Raw genomic sequence first — 22,239 nt, forward strand, 5'->3', positions numbered from 1 at the left:
CACACACACACACACACACACACCAAAATATATAAATACAACCTACTTAATTTGTTTAGTTTTACCTGTATGTATATAATTTCAGGGATGGCCACTTGATAATGGATAACCAATTGGGGGCTCATCTCTAGGAAAGAGTAATTCCCCCACTCACAGCAGTCCTCAGATGCATTTATTAGTTTTTTGTCTGTAGATAGAGCCCCATACAATTTCCTTTTTCAATGTTAGCATAACTAGTGGGATTGTATTTGTTCAGGCCTTGTGAGGTATCATGGGTAAAAGTTCTCTGTCATTTCTATGAGATACATTCACACTGCAGCTTTCCTGGTCCTCTGGCTCTTTCAGTTTTTCTTTCTACTTTCCCTGAGCCTTAAGTACAAAGATCATGCCATGGATGTGTCAGTTGAGTTTAGATAGTCCGCAATCACATGTTTTCTGCATTTTGACCTGTTGTGGTTTTCTGTAATGGTGTTTGTTGCAAAGAGAAGCTTCTTTTATGAGTAATGAGAGCTACATTGAATTGTGGGTATAATAATACATATTGAAAATGCAGATAAGAATTATGCTTGCTTACTAAAGTGGCAGTAGTAGCTCTCCTAGAGATCCATGGCCTCACTAGTGGGTTGTGGGCGAGGTCCTCAGTGTCAGCCATGATTTCTTTATGCTGAAAGGGTCTTAGGTTCAGTTAGAGAGGTGTTTGTTACCAAGATATGAGTGCAGCTACTGCACCTTAGCATTATTCTGCAGTGGTGATTGTCCTTTTTATTCATAGCTACTTAGTAATATTAGTTGCTTCTCTGCCCTGGAAACTTATGTGGCACCTTCCAATATTATGAAAGCTAGTACTCAGGGTGCAGGCTTTCAAGTCAGATACAGTTAGGGTCCTCCAGTTTTTTTGTCTAAAGTGCACGGTGTCTTCAGTGCTAAGGACCTCCTTTTAATCTCTGTATGGTGATTTGACTGAAAATCACTCCCATTACGCTCATACAGTAAAATAGTTGGTCTGCAGTTGGTGAAACTGTTGGGAAGGATTGAGAGGTGTGACCTTCTTGGAGGAGATGTGTCACTGAGGGTGGGGTTTGAGGTTTCAAAAGGCTCTTGAAATTCTTAGCATTCTCTTTCTGCCTCATGGTTTGTGGGTCAAGATATTAGTTCACAGTTATTCCTTTTTCCACCATCATGGACTCTCACCTTCTGAAACTATAAGCCAAAATAAATGCTTTCCTTTATGGTGTTTTATCACAGTAGTGGAATGCAACCAAGAGAAACAGCAAAGCCTATAGTTAAACATGGTTCATATAACTCTATATGTATATGTATTCATATGCATATGTAGTGTAAATGAAGTTATCACCTGAGCTGACAATGCTTTCCCCACAGGTCATAGACTAACAAACTCCTTTCAAGTTTTTAGGCAGTCCAAGAGATCCCCAGTGTTTCATTTTTTTTAAGATTTATTTTACTTTGTGTGTGTATGTGTGTGTGTGTATGTGTGTGTATGTATGTTTGAGAGAGAGAGAGAGAGAGAGAGAGAGAATCCCCTAGTGGTAGAATTACAGGAGATTGTGAGCCATTTGACATATATGCCAGAACCAAATTCTACTCCTCTACAGGAGCAGTGTTTATTATAAACTGCTGAGTCAGCTCCGTGGCCCTTCAAGGCTTCTTTTTAATACTTAATCTTTTACTATTTGATCTTGTTTGTTTGGTACTGAAAAGAGTTCTAGCCATTGTTTTTTCACACTATAATAGTAATGAAACCAAGCATTTTCTTGGTCTGCTAGATGTTCTTACAAGTCATAGATCTGTGGAAAGCTGTGAGTGGCTAAAGTTATACTGGTGATATGTGGCCTTATGGCTGAGGAGAAGTTGATATTGTATTTAAGTAAGCATATTAATTGCTCTTCAGTTTAACTTGCTTACTTTACAAGTAAAATACATAGCCACACTTTGGACTTGAAGGTTTAATAAAATTGGGATGGAGAGATGGCTCAGCAGTTAAAAGCACTTGCTGCTCTTCCAAAGGAAGAGTTTGGTTTCCAGCAGTCACATTGGTTGGTTCATGACTGCCTGTAACTCCAACTCTAGCTTCACCTATTGTCTTCCTTCTTCCATCTTCTTATATTCCTAGAATATGGAGTTCATACATTTAAGATAAGAGGTACAACTCGGGCATTAATATTCTTGAACCATTTGGTCTTTAGTTGTTTGTACTGCTGTTATGAAGACTGTTACGTGTGTAAGATGAAAAAGCTTTCTTGTTTGTTTCTTGCCCATTTGAACTTAATAAAATGCATGAAATAAGTTCACGTCTGTATGCACCAAGACCCCGGGTTGCTGGGATGAAAAGCACGTGGCAGTTGATAGCACAGCTTTTGAGTAGGTTCTTACAGTGTGCAGTGGGAAGCATACTGGGGTAAAATGATATTTGGTACGGTGTGCTTGGAAGGATTAACATGGTGGTGGGTGTAGCATGTGGCTGTGATAGGCGAAATATGTTTGGATATGGGTTGATGTGGAAATAAAGACTAGAAGGGAAGTAGAGCCAAGGTGTAAACCTCAGTGCATCACCCCAGAAACCTACTCTCTGTGCCTGAGCCCTACCTTCCAAAGATTCTACAGCTTTCCAAAGTAGCACCACTAGCTGGGATCTAAATGTTTGAATGTACATGTCTGTGGTGTCATTTCACATTTAAACCACAACATATAAGTTCATAGAAATGTTGAAGAAATTACCATGCATCAGACTTGAGTGACATGGTTAAATGCTGGGATGGCTAGAGGTGGAACCCATTTACTAAGGATGATAATTAGTCCAGAACATTTGGGGTTATTAAGTGATCAGTAGATGGTTGTGGTAATGGAATAATAATGACTCCCATAGGCTCATATATTTGAATGCTTAGTCATCAGGGAGTGGCACTATTTGAAAAGGATTAAAAGGTATGTCTGTCTTGGAGAAAGTATGTCAGTGGGGGTGGGCTTTGAGGTATCAAAATCCCATGCCAGGCCCAGTGTAGTTTTCTCTTTCTGCTACCTGCAGATCCAGGTTCTAACTCTTAGCTATTTCTCCATAATTAGGTCTGCTTGCATGACGCCATGCTCCTCGCCATGAGGATGGTGGACTAAACCTCCGAACCTGCAAGCAAGCCCCATTTAGATGCTTTCTTTTATCAGAGTTGCCTTGGTTGTGGTAGCTCTTCACAGCAATAGAACAATGGTTAAGAAAGAAGTTGGTACCAGGAAGCGGGATATTGTTGTGACAGGCCTGACCATGTTGCTTGTTGTCAGCATGCGAACTTTTGGACTTTGGGTTAAAAAAGCATTTAAGTGAAAGCTTCAAGTGGTGCGTAATGGACCATACCAATGGACCATACTAGTAGGACCATGGAAGACAGTGGTGCTGAGGACAATGTAGATTATGATGGCCCAGCTCAAGAGGTTTCAGAGGGCAAGACTATTAGCAACTGTCCTAGAGACTGTTCTTATGATATGTTGGTGAAGAATGTGGCTGCTTTCTGCCCTTTTCCAAAAAAAAAAAAAAAAAAAAAAAAAAGCCTTCCTGAAGCTAAATTGAAGAATTTTAAATTAATGCCATTGGCAGAGGAGATTTCAAGTTAGCCTAGTATTTATTTTCTGTATTATATGGTTATTAGTAGCCACTCTTATGCAGATCTGGAATGAAAAGGAGCAAGCTAAGCAAGAAAAAAAAAATATATATATATATATAAAATACACAGTTTGATGAGAAAAGGAACACTGGGAAATGTTACATTGGAGTCAAATCCAGTGTTCAAGGAAATAGAAAATGTAAAGCCTGATGCTAAATGGAATAAAGAGATTGGTGAACTCAGGACAAGACCCTACCTAGCTAAGCTTCTAGCATGTGGAAAGGAATTTGGTAAAGTTTAAGCAGTGAAGGAAACCATCAAAATCAGAATGCTAATAAAAATGTATTTGAGTGACAGGGCCAAGTTCCAATCTAGCAAGTAGTAAAACTTGGCAGCTTGGCCATGTGATTCTAGCTTTAGACTAACGGATACAGGAAAGAGATTGTAGACTCTCCTTCTATAGCTAAGGAGAGTTGCGGAGGTCAGGTGTATGTCAGGGGTGTCCCTGCATTGAAGCCCAGAAAGGCCATTACGTGAAGCTGTGAAAGCAAAGCCTGGGTTGTGTTAGAGACCCCAGGATGCCGGAGATGGCATCGTCAGGATGTGCTTGCCAAAAAGAGCTGCTAACACGGAGTGGAACCTGCCTAAGAGAGAGAAGTGTGTTGTCAGTAACACTGAAAAAAGTTGGAGAACTGAAGAGTGCTTTGACATCAGACATGGATTCAGAATTTGGAGATTTCCCTGCTGGTTTTCATTCTTGCTTTGATCCAGTATTTCCTCACTGTAGTTTGCTCCCTTTTTGAATGGTAATGTATATCCTGTGCTGTGTTATGTATTGGAAGTATGAGATCTGCTTTTGATTTTGATTTTACAGAGGATTACAGTTAAGAGACTGCCTTGAGTATTAGAAGAGACTTTGGACTTTGAAGAAGTCTTGAGTCTGTGAACAACTATGAGAACTTTTGAAGTTGAATGCACTTTTGCATTATGATATGGCTACAATCCTATAGTTACCAGGGAATGTGATGTGGTGGTTTGAATAAGCACTCATATATTTGAATGGTTAGTCATCAGAGAATGGCATTATTTGAAGAGGATTAGAAGGTGTGGTCTAGTTGAAATGTGTCACCAGGGGTGGGCTTTGGGATTTCACAAGTGTTACTCTCTCTTCCTGCTGCCTGCAGATCCAGATGTAGAACTCTCAACCACTTCTCCAACACTATGTTTGCCTGTGTACCCTCATGCTCCCCTCATGCCATGATGATCATGGAGTAAACTTCTCAAATTGTAAGCAAGTCCCAATAAAATGCTTTTTTTAAAAATAAGAGTTACCTTGGTCTGGGTATCTCTTCACAGTAATAGAACAGTGACTAACACAATGGGTGTCAGAGAGTGTAGGTTTGGGCATGAAGTGCATGACTATAGAGAATAGTCATGTGCAGTGATGCTCCAGAATGAGGAATGTGGGCTAGAACACTGTGGGGCGTAAGTTTATAGATAGTGACATGGGTACTGTCACGAAGATACTCAGTGACTAATCAGAGAGACAGATAGAGGTGGTGGTGAGGTAGTACCAATGAATAAAGTTTTCTGTTCATAAACTGTCAGCTGAGTCTCACGTAATAGAATCATCTGGAACACCAGGAGTGACATCTGCGTTGGCTTGACCTAGTGATTACCTTGGTAAAAATAGTTATCAAGACCAGTTGTGCTTTTACCCAGTTTGCTTTGGCTTTAGGGGTACAGAACAGGGGAATAGAGGGAATAGAAATATAGAGAAGTCTTAGCTCTCTGGTGTGAAGTAGAATTGTGAAGCTTCCCAGAGAAGCAAGAATTTCTTGGGCTCCATAGTGCAGGGGTTTGTGTTGCTATAATGCTGGCACCATTAGGACCATTTCCTACTGCAAGAAATAAGTCATACTTCTGTTTGTTACATATCTGTATGATTGCAAATGGAGATTTTGTTTACTCTCATGGACAGCATTGTATGTGTTCTACATAACCATTTCTTTGTTTTAACATGGACACCTATTCATCTGATTGTTGAGTATTTATATATTGCTAAAACACTGGTCTTCTCTGAAGTTGTCTTTGGCATTTCTGAAGACATGCTGTTGGCTCTTCCACCAGCATGGGAGCTTTCTTTATGTAGAATGTCTTTCTATAGATTCCACTGGTGCTCAGGATCTCATCTTCATTGTGATGACCCAGATCCTCAATGTTCTGCTTCCCTCTCCTCCAGGTCAGCTCTCGATTTCCTGTAGACTGCATACTTCCAGGTGCAGGAGGAAGATGTGGCTGGTCCATGTTTCTCACTTTTCTGTGGTCCATTCTCTTGCTCTTGTGCTTTCACCTCTTCTCCCTCACCCCTTCCTCTTTTTTTTCCTGTCTTTCTCTCTCTCTCTCTCTCTCTCTCTCTCTCTCTCTCTTTCTCTCTCTCTCTCTCTCTCTCTCTCCTCTCTTTTCGTTGTCCTCTCTAGGTGGTTGGGCATACCTTTTCTCTCCCTTTAGGAGTCTGCTCCAATGTCTGCTCTCAGCCTTCCGAGACAAAGCTGGCCACTCTTCCTTCAGTGGTGAGCTCCTTCTTGCTCCTACTTGCTGACAACTGATTGACTTGTATCTCTGTACTGCCTTCTTGATCCCCTCTGAAGATCTGCTCTCCCACCTGGCAAAGGACACCTGTGTGTATGTGGTCCCTTTACATGCAGGAGCTACCAGCCTGGCAATGCTCACCTTCTCCTTCGCTTCGTTCCAGGGAAGCAGTTCAAATGCACGGTGTGTGACTACACAGCAGCCCAGAAGCCACAGCTGCTGCGGCACATGGAGCAGCATGCCTCCTTCAAGGTAAGGGGCATGGGAGGTAGAAGTGGGGATTCTGGCTGGACATATACCACTGTGGCATTGACTTTGCATTATAGCTGTCCTAGGTGGAGCTTACTTTATGCTGCCTTTATCCAGAAGCCTAGTATTTCCTCTGTGTTTTGTAAACAAAGTTAAGGAACAGTGTCCAAGAGGATACAGACAGAAGACAAGGCACACAGGGGAAAGTACATGTTTAGGGAGGTGTATCCTTGCCTTCAGATCTTGGATTACTGCAGGAAAATTGCCAGGTAAAACAGGTGTGATTAAAGCCCACTTGGCAGGCTCTGGTATGAGTGGGAGAGTGCTCTGGTGTTTCCACTGCAGTGCTAGCACAGTGGTTCTCAATCTTCTTAATACTGCAACCCTTTAATATAGTTCTTTATGCTATGGTGACCCAAACTATAAAATTATTTGATGTTACTTTATAACTATAATTTTGCTTCTGTTATGAATTGCAATGTAAGTATTTGATATACAACCCCTGTGAAAGGGTTGTTTGAAAGGGTTGTTTGCACCCCCCACCCCAAGGGGTCATGGCCTACAATTTGAGAACCACTGGCCTATCATGTGGCAGGGGTTAGAGTATGGAGTTCCCCTGTTTTCCTAATGCTTGTAAGTGATGTCTTTTCAATGTGTGTGGTAGTATCTACTTGTCTCTCTTGTAATTATGGAGAGGAAGAAAGATGACCCAGTGTGTTTTCCAATAAAAACTCTGCATGTCACTTAAGGCAGCTTGACCTCTGACATTGTACTTCTGCTGGTATGTATACCAGAGAATGAAACCTTTTTTTAAAATTGTTTCTTTATTATTATTATTTATTGTAGTTTATTCACTTTGTATCCTGGCTGTAGCCACCTCCCTCATCTCTCCTGGTTCTACACTTCCTCCCTCTTTCTCCCCTATGTCCCTCCCGTAGTCCACTAATAGGGGATTTGTGACCATTTTGCCCTAAAATGTTTTGTGAAAATGCCTGCTATAAAATTCCATAGAATTCTCTAATATGGAAGAGATGTTGGTAATAATGTTTAGGGCTCTCCCTCACTGAACATTTCAGGTGCTAGCTTTGTATAATGAAGTACATACCTATCACCTTAGACACAGGATACACTCCTCACAATACATAATGTTTATCCTTGTTTATCAGATGAGAATTCCAAGCCTCAGAATTTAGCTGATCAGCTCTAGGCTTTTCTGCCACATACTCTGAATTCAGCTACATCTATCATGTTGACCGACTGTGTCTGACACTTGTAAGATGAGAAGGACCTTCCCCAGCAGGGAGCTCATCCTGTGTTCAGAGCAGCTTGTGAGACTTCTTAGAGCTTCTCCTCATGTAATGGGAGGAATTAAAGCACTCTGCATGTGTGGACGTGCACTTTAGCATCCAGAAAACAAAGGGGCCGAACATAAACTGCATCCTCCCACTGTTTAGCACTCTTCCTGCTGTATCTTCTAAGTGAAGATGGGCAGAAGGGAGAGATTGGGAAAGCTACAATCTTGCAGATTGCTTTCAGGTGGATGATCCTGGGGTGAACATGGGTTGCTAAGGTGGAACCCACCTGTCACTTGGAGCACTACATGTTAGGTCTTCAATTTTATGCCTATTTGTGTATAATTAAAATGAAGGGCTGCATTTAATGTCTCACAAAATGAAACATGTTTCATTGGGAGATGACACTTTAAGAGTACTGCATTTATCATGCTAGAGAGCAGAGGACCAAAGCTATCTTTGTAGGTGAGAAATTAGGCCCAGTGGGGTTAATTCTTGTAGCTGCTTCTTTCCTGGTGGGCTTCGCATTCATCCTTGGTTTCCACTGGTCTTTGCCAGAAACAGCTGTAGCAGCCTTTATCCCTGAACTAAATTCTCAGTTTCTGAGATTTTGGACAGGGGTTGAAGTGCCTGGGAGATAAATGTGGGATTCATTCTATTAACCATCCACCAGGAGTTACCATCTATTCCTCTGTCATGCCCTTGGCATCCAATGCAGGGCCTGTTGTTGCTGGACTGAACTAGTCTCTAAGCCATTCCTGGTCTCCCTCAGACTCCCAGTGGATTCAGGATCCTCTTTATCAAGTAGTTCCAGAGCTGAGAATGAAACTCACACAGGTTAAGGAACACCATGGAACAGCTCAGCCAGCCTTGGTCTCTCCCAATGACTCTCCTAGGCCAGTTTGTCTAAGCGGGGTTTCTCAGTTAATTCAGAGAGCAGCATGAAATTGTTCCACAGCAGCTACTATCACCCAGATAGTCGCAATTACTCTTCTATATTCTCCCCTCTCACTCTTGTGTTGATTTCTTCTGTCTAAAATGGGTTACCACCAAGTTGTGGTGAAACAACATACATATTTTGTAGTTCTGGAACTCGGAAGTCTAATATGTGCAATCCAGCCCTGCCAAAAAAAAACAAATAAACACAAAAACAAGTGACAATGTTGGCAATGCCAAGTTTAAAGCCCATGCCCTTGTCTTGTCTTTCCTTACTGTTAGAATCTATTAACAGTGTCTAGCCCCTTCCTTTATTTCAAGGTCAGCAATGTGACATGTCCCTCACATCTTCTGCTCTGACTTAAGATCCTTGTGGGGCTGGGGAGGGGGTGATGTTGGAGAGATGGCTGTTGGTAAAGTACTTGCTAAACAAGCACGAGGACCTTCAATCACTCCCCAGCACTCACATGAAAGGCTGGGTATAGTGGTGCATATCTGTGTTCCTGGCACTGAGGAAATGGAGACAGGCAGATCATTGGATCTTGATGCCTAGCCAGCTCAGCAGAGTCAGTGAGCCCTTGGTTCAGTGAGAAACTCTTAGAACTTAAGGTGGAAAGCTATTGCAGAAGACTCTTTACCTGATATTGGCCTCTGGCCTCCATGTGCCCTCATGCTCACATGTGCATGAGTATACAAGCATGTGTAAACACACCACATATACATACACCACCTGTGTGTCCTGGAGATATAACTCAGGTGGGAGAGTGCTTGCCTATCCTACACTCTATTTCAGTTTCCACCAAGTAAATCAGAAATAGTGGCACATGTTTGTACTCCCAACACTCAGAAGCTGGACACAAGAAGATCAGAATTCAAGGTCAACCTTGATGATGTAGCAAGTTCAAGATCAGCTTTGGATGCAGAACACTGTGTCTTAAAATATTTGAAGGCCCCTGTGATGACATTAATATAATCCTATGGCCAGCCAATTGGTAACCTTAGTCCTAATTTCTGTGCATTAGTTGTTACTGTGTTTTCTTCAGTGAAAGGGATGAACCTAATTTTCATACATGCTAGAATACACTCTTACCTCTGAGCTAATCCCCCACCTAATTCCTGCAGTCTTAGTTCCTTTAAATAATAGTTTAATGGATTAGGACATGGGCATCTTGAGAGGGACACCATTCTGCCAATCATATTCCCCCATGTGGTTTTCTTTTATATTTGTCTGTGGAGGAACTTCTTTATGGAGGCCAGAAAACACACAGTATGCAAGCACATTTCACCTGGTAGCTAATTCTACTAAACACTCAGGTTTCTCTTTTTCACCACTGTTCTGTTTGGGCCAGAATCCTCAGAAAGATACTACTGAACTTGTGCAGTTGGCTTGCAAAATGAAAACAATTTACTTTTTCTGGGGTAGATTTAATAATTTATATTATATGACTTGTGACTGAATCACTGAAATAAGACAGATTCCTGGATTGTTTTTTAAAATGACATATTTTGTATTTATGTATTTATTTAGTATTCATTAAATAGGATTTGAAAATGCTTGTAAATTTCCTTATAGAATCTAGAATGCTTTTGAAGCATTTTTTTTAAAAGATGAGCTTGCAGTTCAAAAGTAAATGAGATTTTTTTTTTAATGGAAATCACTGCATCAGCTTTCCCACTGATAAAGCTTTGTTGGGTTCTGTGATATAGCTGAGTGTCTTGGTGGTTTGCTAAAAATGCAACATTTCTGAGTCAGAACTGAAGGCAGGGGAGAGGACCCTCACAGCTGAAGGCAGGGTAGAGGACTCTGTGCAGTTAGAAGTACTGCTGTTTCCTTCAGTATTTCTAGTCATTTTTACATTTCATGAAAATAGACTCACGAACTCCTTGTCACTGCTGCAGAAGCATTGAGTTCCATGCTTTACTTAATCTTGCCCCGCACAATTGAGTACTTTGGTTGCTCCCAGTTTAGGGTATTATAAATAACCACATAGTGGACATCTTCATGCAGGCAGCATTTTCATGTCTCCTAAAATCTAATGGGTGATAAAGTATAGAGGCAAGCTCATCACACCACTGAGAAATCACAAATAGCTGCAATCAAAATGCATTCTCAAGGGCACAGTCTGCCTTGACCTTATACAGCTTAGGGATTGAACTAGCTGAGGCAACAGGGAATGAAGAAACAATAGGCACACATATAGAAAAGCTGGATTATTAAAAAAAAAATTTAAAAGACAAGCTGGATTATTACAATGATATACCAGCAGCTCAGAAACTCAGTGTGTTTATTTTATAAATCCTAATCATGGTGGTGCATTTATTATATATAGCTGAACTGAACAAGGCAGGTTTAGCTAATCTATGAAAGAGGGTCTCTGTAGGGGAGCAGTCTCATGCTGTAAATATCTAGGAAGAAGTTACAGTCCGTATTATCTGTACACACTGTCTATATCCCCACACGAACCAGGAAAGGCTTTGCCATTTCCTTGAGCCTCACTATAGAAAGGCTTTGCCATCTCCATGAGTCTGAGGCAGTGGGGTGCTTGTTATGGCTGTGCTCATGGCAACCATGCACCTTTACTCAGGGCTTATCCACTTCCTACATATTCTCTCAGGGCTTCTGCTACTTCCCACAACAGTCAATACTGTTGACTTTAGAGGACTTCTGGAGAAGATACCTGAATGTGATTGGCAGCCCCTGAGCAGGAAGGTTTAAATAATGTGTTTGTCATCATGTCTAACTGCCTGATGCCTGGCTTAAATACAATCTGGAATAATTGGTTAGTTCCAAGACATTCAGGCTACTGTACACTGGTGAACATATGTTTCCAGGCTCTTTGTTATTGTAGCTTAAGTAAACTGTTTTTAAATGAAGTCTTGTCTTTTCATCTAAAGAAGATGCTTCTTTTTGATGGTGTCACATCTATGACTATATACTAAGTCTGAGAGTTAGATTATTGATTTCCTTGAGTCCTACATCCTATGAAGTTGGGTCTAATTACTAGTTTTGAAAATGTAGTTGTGCTGTAGTTTTTCCTATCATGAGAGATGCGGGGAATATGGAGAGTACTGCTGCTAGAGTTATGCAGGGGGGAAGAGAGGAGGAGGAGAAGAAAGAAGTGAGGGGAACAGGAAAGGAGATGAGTAGATGAATATCACAGGAAGGTCAAATTAGCCATGAGTCATAGCCTCTTATATAAATGGTTGCTTAGACCTACCATTGCTGCAGAGTTGGGCCTTTCTCTAGCTTTCCTTGGATTCTTTCCCAGTTTGATTGATTAACTCATTCACTCAAGGAAACTGAGATTTCTCTTAACATACCTAGAGATATCAAAGAATGATGTTCTAAGATAACTTTAAAATTCAAGGTAAAAGCTGAGCAGCTAGAATTATTTTCATATGTTTTTTTATTTATCTTTTATTTTTATGAAGACTCTTCTAATAGGCAAATATGTAAAAAGATTTGCTCACAAACAAGGGATTAACTTAGGTACAAGATAAGTTGTTCAACTTCATTGATTGAAAAAAAATCAGCAAAACCATGCTAAGATCATTTTTTTTACTTACATCAGTAAACAGAGTTCAAGCACACATTCCATTGAAGGCCATGAGGGAATAGTGCTGTTCCTATATTGTTGATGAGAGTAAAAATGGTATGTCCCCCAAGGAGATGAGTGCAGCAGAAATTCTTACAACTGCCAGTGTGTGACAGATGATGTAAAATGGTCACTTGTAAGAATTCATCTCCTGCATAAATCCTTGAAGATATATGAAACATAACCATGTAGGGTTATTTATCAAAAAGATGTAATGTATCCATGTATAAGGTAATGGTTAAGTAAAAAATCAGCAAAATACAACAGGATGAATTGTAACTTTGGAGGAGTCTAAAAATCTCTTTCTGTTCATTTCTATAGAGAGGTGTTTAATCTGTATAGGAAGCAGCAAAAGGAAGATTAAAAACAATAAAACTGTATTTCTTATGTTTACTGTCAAGGCTCTTTAAAAATAGATGCAAAATAAACAGACACATCATCTATTGGGGGAAGTTAAGAATATGAACTGAATTACATGGGAAGACAGGGTTATAGTGACATGTGTGGTGAGCATATATATTTATATACACACATTTATAAGGGTAGGGCATACATGTGCAGGTTCACATATATGTGTTTGTGCATGCATACAGTGTACGTGTAGAGTCCAAAAGTTGACATTGAATGTGATCCTCAATTACTCTCCACCTTATATATTGAGTCATGGTCTCTTGCTGAACTCAGAGTTTGCTTGCTATTTTGCTCTAGAAATCCTTTATCTCTTATCTCCTATGCACTTAGATTACAGACTGTCTGGCTTTTGCATGGGTTCTGAGTATATGAGCTCTGGACCTCACATTTGCCTGGGGAGCTCTTTGCCCACTGAACCATTTTTCTAACCTATGCTTGATTTTTGAACCATGTGATTGAATGGGTCACCTCCTTAATATATGTAAATAAAAACCATAACGTTATAAGAAAAAAAAAAAGATGTCTTAGAAACTAAGTCAAAGCAGAATATGAATGTGGTTTTCGTATGTGGGACCACTCTACATGAGCGGTAGTAAACTACTTTTGGCAGTTGAAGACTCCAGAGCAATGAGGTATCCCAGAAACTGCAGGATTTAGGACTAGGTAAAGGTTGTGTTAGTTCCTAGCTGCGCCACTGGTAGGTTGTGTCATTTAACTTCTTTATGCAAATCTTACTACCTGTAAAATGCTGATGTGCTATCTCCTTGTGTTGGAGATATTAAAAGCAATATAATTTTTATGGGCAATGGGTCTGACACCTGATACCTGGTAGGTGATCAAAGGATACAGGCACCTCACCAACCCCCATATCTCTTAAAAACAACTCCAATTTCCCAAAAGAACCAAAGCAAGAGATGTAAACCAGCTTGTCCATGCCCATATTCTTTTTCTTCAGATTGAATTGTGTTTATAAAGCACTTAATCTAATATTCTTATAGTTGCTTTTCTTTTTATTCATTTCTAGACACCAATGCTCTTTTCTTTGTTGTGCGAATTGCTTACTGGCAAGTAGATTAGGGCCACATCACTGGTGCCAATACTTGCCAACTATGGGCCTTTGCAGGGCTCTTTCGCTTGTTTAAGCCACCGTTTCCCTCTTTGAAAACATCCAACAATAATCTAATTATTTCAAAGGTTGCTTTTTGGAGGGCTGCAGTGAAGAAACAGGACAGAATGACTACATAGCTATCAACTCTGGCTGCAGTCATGAGCTATCAACTCAAGTCTGGGAAGGGCACCAGCTTTCTCTTTCCATTAGGGGCACCACGAGCTTTCCTGAGGGCTTACTGCTACCTTTCATAACAAATTGGCTTCTCTGTAGTCAACATTGTAATCACTATTGGATCTTGGAAATATATAAAGAGTGAATTTCTAACCTTGGGGTGCTCTCAGTGAACCAGAGCTGGTTATTGTCTTTGACCAAGACACTTACCCATACGGTTCTGATGAGGGAGTTTGCAAGGCTCCAAAGCGCTGTAGTTAACGACAGCATGTCTGTGTTAACAGCCAGCATGGATATGACCTGTTTGTTACTACAGTCACATTATCTGAATCTCCTGTTTCATATTCTTTCACTTTTATCTGATGTCCCTTTCCTGCTTTAGGGTCTCAGTAGGATACAACATTATACTAAATATCTTATATTTTACAGCTCTGTTTTGATTTGACCGTTTCTCAGACATTCTTGTTTTTGGTGACCTTGGAAAAGAATATTCCCCCATTTAGGACTTGTTGAACTTTTAACTATACGTGTGTATATATGTGTATGTATGTGAGTGTGTGTATGTATGCATGTGTATCTATCTGTGTGCCTATGTGTCTGTGTACTTGTGTTTATGTGTATATGTATGTGTGTGTCTGTGAGTTTGTGTTTGTTTGTGTTTGTCTCTGTGTGTATATGTGTCTTTCTGTGTTTGTGTGTGTCTGTCTATGTATGTGTCTGTGTATCTGTGTTTGTGTGTCTGTGTTTAAGTGCTTGCTGTGGATGTTACTTTAGAAAATTATGTATGGTTTCAAATAATATACTTTTGTGAATATAATAAAATCCATAAAGAACTTTTATTTAAGTTCTTAACTCTTCAGCATGGTCCTTTTGTTTTAATAATCAGCAATATTTTAGTGAACTTTCAAGCATACATTTGAAAATACAATTCTTCAAGTTTTAAAATTAAAAAAATTAATTTGAAAATATTTAAGAGATGTAAATGTAAATTTTACGTATATACTTAACTCCCTTTCTTTGCAGGTCTGACCTTCTTTCAGAAACACTTTTTTTTTTTTTCTGGCTTGGAGAATTTCCTTGAGCATACTGATGATATTCATGTGCTAGATGGGATTGACTTTCTATTTTTCTTCAAAAATGCCTTCATTTGTACAGAGTATTTTGAAGGCAGAGGCTGGAGGAACACCATGAGGTGAAGGTCAGCCTTCATCATGAGGTGAAGATGTAGACACTGATCTATAGACCGGCTGAGCTGTGGACGGAGCTTCTGTCTCTGAGAGCACAGCAGCAGCATGGATGGGTATCTGGGGAGCATCATGACAAAAGGCTGTTCCTCCACCCTCTGTCCTTCACTACTCCGAATCTGGCTGTAAAGGTCTTTTTATTCAGGCTGATGTAGGACTTTTCTGCCCTGTTTTGTTTTCCTCATATTAACACTGGTGACTCAAGAAGCACCTTGTGCATACCTGGCTTGCCAGTGGTTGAATCCTTGGGCATGTGGGCGGTGTCTTTCATCAGTTGGACCATTCTCGGCCATCGTCTCCTTAAATATTCATTTGATTCACCTTAGGGCAGTAATGCCAGTGTCTCAGATCCCATTACTCAGATGATCTCTCATCCTCCTTTCTTTCTCTCTGTCTCTTCTTTATCTTTGTATTTCAGTTATTTTCTTGGCTTTTGTTCATGCTCATTATCCTTTGTCTCTATGTCATATTTTCCATTAGTAAAACTGTAAAATAAAATGTCTTAATATTTAAATATTTCTAGCATTTTCATTTTTTCTTTAAGTGGCTTTATTTATTTTACTTTTTTTTTTACTTAGTTTTTTCATCTACCCATACAAGCTTTTTTCTTTCTTCCCAGAGCCTTTAACACATGTACACTTATTTTCACATTTTCTTTTGAATTTTTTTTAAATTTTATTATACATTATAAATTTTATTATAATAAAAATTTATTTTATTAATTATACTTTATTCACTTTGTATCCCCCCATAAGCTCCTCCCTCCTCCCCTCCCGGTCCCACCATCCCTCCCCTTTCTTCATATATGCCCCTCCCCAAGTCCACTGATAGGGGAGGTCCTCCTCTCCTTCCTTCTGATCTTAGTCTATCAGATCCCATCAGAGTGGCTGCATTGTCGTCTTCTGTGGCCTGGTAAGGCTGCTCCCCCCTCAGGGGGAGGTGATCAAAGAGCAGGTCAATCAGATTATGTCAGAGGCAGTCCCTCTTCCCATTATTATGTAACCCACTTGGACACTAAACTGCCATAGGCTACATCTGTGCAGGGGTTCTAGGTTATCTCCATGCATAGTACTTGGTTGGAGTATGAGTCTCTGGGAAGACCCCTGTGTTCAAATTTCTGGTTCTGTTGCTCTCCTTGTGGAGTTCCTGTCCTCTCCAGATCTTACTATTTTCTACTTCTTACATAAGATTCCATACACTCTGTCCAACAGTTGGCCATGGGTCTCAGTGTCTGCTTTGATAGTCTGCAGGGAAGAGCCTTTCAGAGGCCCTCTGTGGCAATTTCCTAGGTTGTTTCCTGTTTTCTTCTTCTTCTGATGTCCATCCTCTTTCCCTTTCAGGATGGGGATTGAGCGTTTTAGTCAGGGTCTGTCCTCTCTCTTGATTAGTTTCTTTAGATGTACAGATTTTAGTAAGTTTATCATATGTTATATGTCTATATGAGTAAGTATATCGTGTGTGTCTTTCTGCTTCTGGGACAGCTCACTCTGTTCTAACAACATCAACATATAGATTATCAATATATCAGTCTCCCTCATTTTGAGGTTATATTGGCTTGCTTCTCTCTCTACATATATCAGAATGTTTTATTATACTTGAATAAATAATAGAGTCCGAGGTAAATACTAGTTGGTATCAGAAAAGTAAGTGGTTTCAATGTGGGATATTGTGCAGAAGAGACAATGAAGCAGGCCCAACTGCTCATATCAGAGGTTGGCTTTCCTGGTTGGTCTGTGAGAACTTGGATGTCATGAGTTTCTGGCCCCTTTCCTGATAAGAACTTACTCTGCCTCCACTGCAAAAGATGTGGTGTACACTGGAGGAAGACTTGTCTTCCTTCTCAGAGCTTGAATACATGTTAGTAAGAAAGTGCCCATGTCAATAGTGCTTACCCCAAAATGTGTGGGCACCAAATCTCCGAGAACATCTCCAGGAGGCATCAGTTCACTTGTTTTGGGACTATAACTCTGTTCCTTGCAACTATATTTGAAGAAAACTCTTAGATGTTTGCATCTGGTTTTCCTAGACGTTGCTTCATGCGTTTCTTACCTTGACTAACATTGCTCTTTTCTCTTTTTCTGTATGTGGTTTTATGATGAGTCCTCTGAGACCTCACAGTGAATCTGTAAACCTGCAACTGGTCTCAGGGCCCTCCAACCCACAAAGCAGAAAGTGTTGTTTTTTTTTTTAATATTTTTTTTCTTTACAATTTATTCACTATATATCCTGATTGAAGCCTCCCTCCCTCCACTACCCCAGTTCCACCTTCTCTCCCTCTTCCCTCCATCCCTTCCCGAAGTCCACTGAAAGGGGGGTTCTCTACCATTGCCATCTCCCCATAGTTTGTTAAGTCTCACCAGGATTGCCTGGATCCTCTTCCTCTGTAGCCTGGCAAGGCTGCATCATCAGGGGCGAGTGATCAGAAAGCAGTCAACTAAGTTCATGATAGAGGCATCCCCTGCTCCACTCAGAGATCCACATGGAGACTGAGCTACCAATCGGACACATCTGAGCAGGGGGTCTAGGTCCTCTCCATGCATGGCCCTCCATTGGTGCATCAGTCTCTGCAGGAGCACCTGGGCTCAGATCTTTTAGCTTTGTTGGTCTCCTGTTCCGTCCATGTCCCTCCATCCCCACCCCTCTCTTCTTCTGTAAGACTGCCTTCGATCTGCCCAAATTTTGGCCCTGAGTCTCAGCATCTGCTTGAATCCCCTGTTGGGTGGATCCTTTCAGAGTACCTTCTATAGTAGGCTCCCATCCTGTTTCCTTTCTTCCACTGCTTCTGGTTTCTATTCTGTTTGCCATTCTGAATGAGATTTAAGCATCTTCCCTAGGGTCCTCCTTAGTGTTTAGCTTCTTTAGGTCTGTAGATGGCTGTCCTATATTATACAGCTAATATCTTCTTATAAGTGAGTGTATACCATGTTCATAACAGCTTTATTTGTAAAGGCCAGAATCTGGAAACAACCTAGATGTCCCTCAACAGAGGAATGGGTACAGAAATTATGGTACATCTACACAATGGACTACTACTCAGCTATTAAAAGCAAGGAAATCATGAAATTTGCAGGCAAATGAATAGAACTAGAAGAGATGATCCTGAGTGAGGTAACCCAGAAACAGAAAGGCAGAAATTCTTATATGTAGTCCAGCTGGGTCCAGAGCTAGTTCCTCCGTCTGCAGATGTTCTGGAAGCACAATCACGACTTTACTCCTGTAAAGATAAGCTTCTCAGCAGTAATGCTGCTGGACATCACTAAACCTCTGGATCTCTAAGCATGAGGCTATAGTTTAGCAGGCCTTCCCTGTGCCTTCATAGAGTGGCATCCCACTGGATGTTCATGCTGTCCCTCTCCTGTCCATGCCAGACACATAGGAATTTCATCTGGAAGTCAGGAGAAAGCAAAATCATCAAGGAAACAGCCAGCTGCAGACAGAAGTGATAGATTCAAGGTCACCCACAGAGTGGTCTGGCAGAGTTTTTGTGAACGTTTTATCTACAGAGTTACCTGCAGTTAGGGTAGGGAGGACCTTAAGTCGTGTCCCCTCACAAGCACTAATGGGAAAAACATCATTGTGCAGTTAGATCAAAGTGTGTTTGTCTTATAGCAAGTCCTGCCCTCGTGTGCTTTTATTCTGCCTTAGAGTCCAGCCTGGTTAGTGTGTGGCTGCTCTTGCACAAGTCCTGTAACCTTGCTAAGTTACCTGTTGCTTAGAAATAGAAGCAGCATATCGGTGACTTCTGTGCACATGGACACTAGTAAGAAACTAAGTGACAAGGGCTTGCCACATCATTCTTAGATATTCATCTTCATCATTTCTCTGGTTTCTTTCTTGTCACAGTAAATTTTCATTGACTGTGCATACTCTGTCCTGTCGTGGTCCCGTTACTCAACATTCTTGAGCCAGACTCCATCTGTTCTTAGAGTCATAGTTACCTGTTCCCCTATTTGACAACATCTTTAATGGTGTCCTCTAAATATGCCACTTGGCAGAGAGAACCTTTCACCAGGTGTATCTTCCATATGGAATTCTTGTAAACATCTAATCATGCCTTCCTCATGCCCTGCCCCTTCCCACTGGACCCACTGCCCATGCTTTTCAAATCTGCTTTCTGGCAAGAAATGCTCTGCATTTCCTCACCATTCTCCCTTCCTCACTGCTGCCCACTGCAATGCATCATACTGAGACATGCTGCAAGGGTTCAGTACCCTAGAGACTTTGCACATTAGCTCCATCCTTGATAGAACTTCAAGGACACCAAGAATCTCCTGGCCTCTGGAGAATAATTTTTTTAAAAATGTGATATGTAAGTTGTGCTGACTTCATCCTGAAATCAGCAGTTTTGAAATATGTACCTTTTGGAAACTGTTCAGGATGGCTGAATGCTGACCCATCTTTATTTAGCTCCCTCTGTTTCTGACACTGTGTGACCTTCTTGGCCACTGGTCCTTCCTTTTTTATGGCCACAAAGCTCTTAGATACAACTGAGGGTGGGAATTAACCTATCACCTTGACAACACACTGTTATATTTTATTTGATATGTGTTTAAATGCAATTGAATCCTTGATAATCAGTGCCATAAAGCCCAAGGAATCTATTGCTTTATTGCAAATGAAAATTTACATAGCTGCAGCATTGTCACAAAAGTGATGAGTTAAGGGCAATCTGAATCTCTAATCTCATTGTCACTGATAAACTTTCCCTAACTATTCCGTATGGAGTACATCATAACACAACTCAACAATCAGAATTTTCAGGGGCAAAGTAAGGTTAACTAAGAATTCAGTTTTTAATTGGATCTTTGATGCAAAATACGTGAGATGATCTAGGTACCAGACACTTCTCTGTCAGGCAGTGCAACAAGTACACAGGCTTCTAGGCTGAACTCAAGCCCCTGTCTGTCAGGTTCATAGGCCTCTGCAGAGTCAAATGTGCATGGAAAATAATAGCCATTGGATGGAGTATTAGGGAAAAGTTATGTTCCAGGAGCTGTGAGGGCTTGGAAGACCAGCACAACAATCATTCCAACTACATTTTTTAAAAGTCTTATTTCAGCTGAGTTAAGGTTATTATCTTATTGCTTAAAACTCATATTTTTAGAAACCTGCAGCAAAAAGGTTCTCCATTGATTGATAACCACAAGTTAAGGGAATTCAAGCAGTATTCAGAAGAGGAACAAAATGAAAGAGTTCAGCGTTCTCAAGTCTCTCATTGGTGTTCTGATGTGTTCTGATGGTTTATATCAGGGGAGAGCTGAGGATGTGATTCGCATAATTAAGCATTCCTGGTCAAGATGTCCCACTGAGCCTTGTCTCTGGGTGTTCTGCATATGATGTAGAAGGTAGCCAGAGAAGTTCTTATTGCCTGAGAAGCCAGGGTGCCTCTCTTAGGAGAGGGTCAGTTTGCTCTGTGCTGTGACCTCACCCTCGTGGACAGTTGCCCATATCTGAGAAGGGTCTGTCCTATGAAGGTCTTCTTGCCTGGGAATCTAAAGAGCCTGAAAAAGAAAGTTTCAAGGTAAAGTCTTACATGTCTTCACCCAAATTAAATATCACAGCAGAAATGTCAGGCTTTAATCTGAGTTGATAAACAGTTACCTTGTAAGTCCAAGTTGCAGAGCCAGCTCTCTTTGCAAAACAGTTTCTAAGTGCCTGTTTCATAATCTCTTAATGCATTCTGATAGAGAGATAAGTGCCAAAGGCCTTTGTGATGTGAATACAGCAAGCTGAAGTGAGCGGTGCATATAAAGGGCAAGGGGCATCTGAGCACATAGGATGCATGAGAACACATATGCAATGTTGGACAAAGATAACAGTTAGGATGGGTCAGCCAAAGAGGTGGCTATTTTATTAATTTCCTCCTGGCTTTCCTTCTAAGCCTTATGAAGAAGGGAGCGAAAGTAAAGAGATAATCTCAAGTAACTAGAATAGAAACAAACATTTGTTAGTGGTTCCAGTTACTAGTACCCTTGAGTGAACTCATGGTGTCAGTTGTCTTGGCATTGCTGTGGAAAGTGCTTTATATTCATATTTTATTTTGCCCTGGAAATCCTTTAAGGCAAGTATTAATATCTCTATATTATATATGAGAAAATTGAGGTCCAGAATCAAATGGGGGAGGGTGTGAGTTAGGAGTACAGTGGTTTTCAAGAGAAAGAGATGGTACTAAGGTTTGGATCGATGTTTTTGTGTTTTTTGTGAAGTCATTTGGACCTAATGACCTCATCCTTTAATCCATGCCTTTAAAACACAGAGACTTTTTACCTCCTTGTCCCTTAGGAGGCTTGATGATATACTGCCTTGATGATATACAGCCTCAAGTATATGTTTAGCTCTCAAAACCATGCACTATGTTGGCACAGAGTGCTGACTGATTCAAGTTAGCAGCCAGAACACTTACCAGGTTAAGTGGAAACCGTAGAACTCAGTGGCAGCAGGTGAGAACTGAGTATGGGATTTCCGCGGCAGTTTCTCTTTTGCCTTTCTGTTCTGAATTTGAAGTGCAGGAAGAGCTCTGATATTGCACTCATTTCTCTGTTTCCTGAGTGTGGAGGTATGTGTGGAAGGAAGAAGGGAGGTGTGGAACCGGAAGCTGCTTTGTTAACTGGCTTCCAACTGCCTGTGCTAGAGACCTCTGGTGTCATCTTCAGTTCTGTTGTACTTTTAAAGCATTTTTTGGAAAAAAGGAAACTGGATAGTTTTATGTTAAAGTCCTATCCATCTATGGGTATGCAGTATATTCTCTGGAAATATTGCATTTTTGACATCACAAGTGATCACAATAATAATAATAATAACAACAATAAAAGAAAATCGATAACCAACCAACGCTAAAGAATCTTCTAAGCCCTTTCACCAAGGGCAATTAGTGTGGATTGATTTACTGTTACTTATCGTGATGAGTTAATTGCCTCAAGGTAAACTGGCTTTAAATTTGTGGTACCCACGGCTTTAAAATATTTATTCTTTTAAATTGTCTAATTTGTCTCTGGCCTTATTTGAAAACTGAGCTACTTTGTGCTT

At 40.6% G+C, this 22,239-nt stretch overlaps 1 protein-coding gene across 2 annotated transcripts in view; it reads left to right on the forward strand.

The window, feature by feature from the left end:
* Positions 1-22,239, forward strand: part of Zfat (zinc finger and AT-hook domain containing) — a 197,989-nt gene that overhangs the window by 122,022 nt on the left and 53,728 nt on the right. For both annotated transcript variants that reach the window (XM_060389326.1, XM_060389327.1), the window contains exon 11: positions 6,367-6,455. In XM_060389326.1, the coding sequence (XP_060245309.1) occupies positions 6,367-6,455 (89 nt within the window). The remainder of the gene's footprint in view (positions 1-6,366; positions 6,456-22,239) is intronic.

The sequence above is a fragment of the Meriones unguiculatus genome, chromosome 8, assembly GCF_030254825.1.
Source record: "Meriones unguiculatus strain TT.TT164.6M chromosome 8, Bangor_MerUng_6.1, whole genome shotgun sequence".
NCBI classification, from domain to species: Eukaryota; Metazoa; Chordata; class Mammalia; order Rodentia; family Muridae; genus Meriones; species Meriones unguiculatus.